This window comes from Austrofundulus limnaeus, unplaced genomic scaffold (genome assembly GCF_001266775.1).
Source record: "Austrofundulus limnaeus strain Quisiro unplaced genomic scaffold, Austrofundulus_limnaeus-1.0 Scaffold2051, whole genome shotgun sequence".
NCBI lineage: Eukaryota > Metazoa > Chordata > Actinopteri > Cyprinodontiformes > Rivulidae > Austrofundulus > Austrofundulus limnaeus.
The window spans coordinates 8,804-9,927 of NW_013954453.1; the positions used below are offsets into that span (position 1 = coordinate 8,804).

The window sequence follows — 1,124 nt, forward strand, 5'->3', positions numbered from 1 at the left end:
ATGCAAACTTTCAGAAATATTCTGATCTTGTTTTGAGCTCATCTAGTCCAGATCTAGTCTGGACTCACTCAGACCATCTACTGACCTCAGAGTCTGAAGTTTGTAGTCTGGACTCTCCACAAGATCCAACAGCTGCTGAACATCTGGAGCCTGAAGGTTGTTATTGCTCAGGTCCAGTTCTGTCAGATGGGAGGGGTTGGACTTCAGAGCTGAGGCCAGAAAAGAACAGCTGATCTCTGACAAACTGCAGTTCTCCAGTCTGAATAAAGAATAAAAGCTGTGAGCTGAAGGTTCAAACTTTCTTTAGGATTTTTTTTTTATTTTGTATTTTTGTATCATCTGTGGAAAAAATCCACATCATTCAGTCCCCAAAGTTTACAGCTCAGTTTGTAATAAATGAATAAAATCAACGTCATGTTTTGTTGAAAAAAATACGAGTTAGAATCATAAAAAGTTCAATTAGAAACCTTCATAAATAAATTCAAAACAGACATGTTTGAGTTGAACTTTTGAAATGAATGAAACATTTCTAAATGAATCAGTTGTGAAGGATCAGTGAATGATTTTAGTTGGACAAACATAGAAAACCTCCAACAGCTGCAGTGAACTGACCTCAGAACCTCCAGTCTACAGTTTGGACTTTCCAGGAAACCACAGAGATACTTCACTCCAGAGTCACACAGATTGTTGTCACTCAGGTCCAGATGTGTCAAATGGGAGGGGTTGGACTTCAGAGCTGAGGCCAGAGAAGAACAGCTGATCTCTGACAAACTGCACCAGTATAATCTGAATAAAGAACAAAAGCTGTGAGCTGAAGGTTCAAACTGAAATCTGAAGTAAATGATTGAAGTGAACAGAATTAGTTTTACTGGATATCAGAGACACAAAAAATACAATCAATTCAAGGCCTAACATAACTGAAGGAATCATATCACCAACCGTTCATCCCACAGTTACAGTAAATAAGTAAAGTTTATTTATATATAGCCATTTCATAGATGTAAAATCAGAAAGTTTTTCACAGTAAAAGCAAGAAAAATGTAAAAGTTCATCTTCATAAAAAGTACTAATAAAAACAGGTTAGAAAACACAAATCAAAAACTAACAACTACTTAGCTATAGAT

The 1,124-nt window shown here is 36.2% G+C and overlaps 1 protein-coding gene across 1 annotated transcript; it reads right to left on the reverse strand.

Annotated features, from left to right (window-relative positions):
• Positions 1-10: 10 nt before the first annotated feature.
• LOC106536953 (NACHT, LRR and PYD domains-containing protein 3) lies at positions 11-767 on the reverse strand (the record flags this gene model as incomplete). The annotated part of the gene is given in 2 exon segments (XM_014034317.1): positions 11-259; positions 613-767. Coding segments are annotated over 2 exon segments (372 nt in total), but the record flags the coding sequence as incomplete, so codon positions are not given.
• Between the last annotated feature and the right edge of the window lie 357 nt (positions 768-1,124).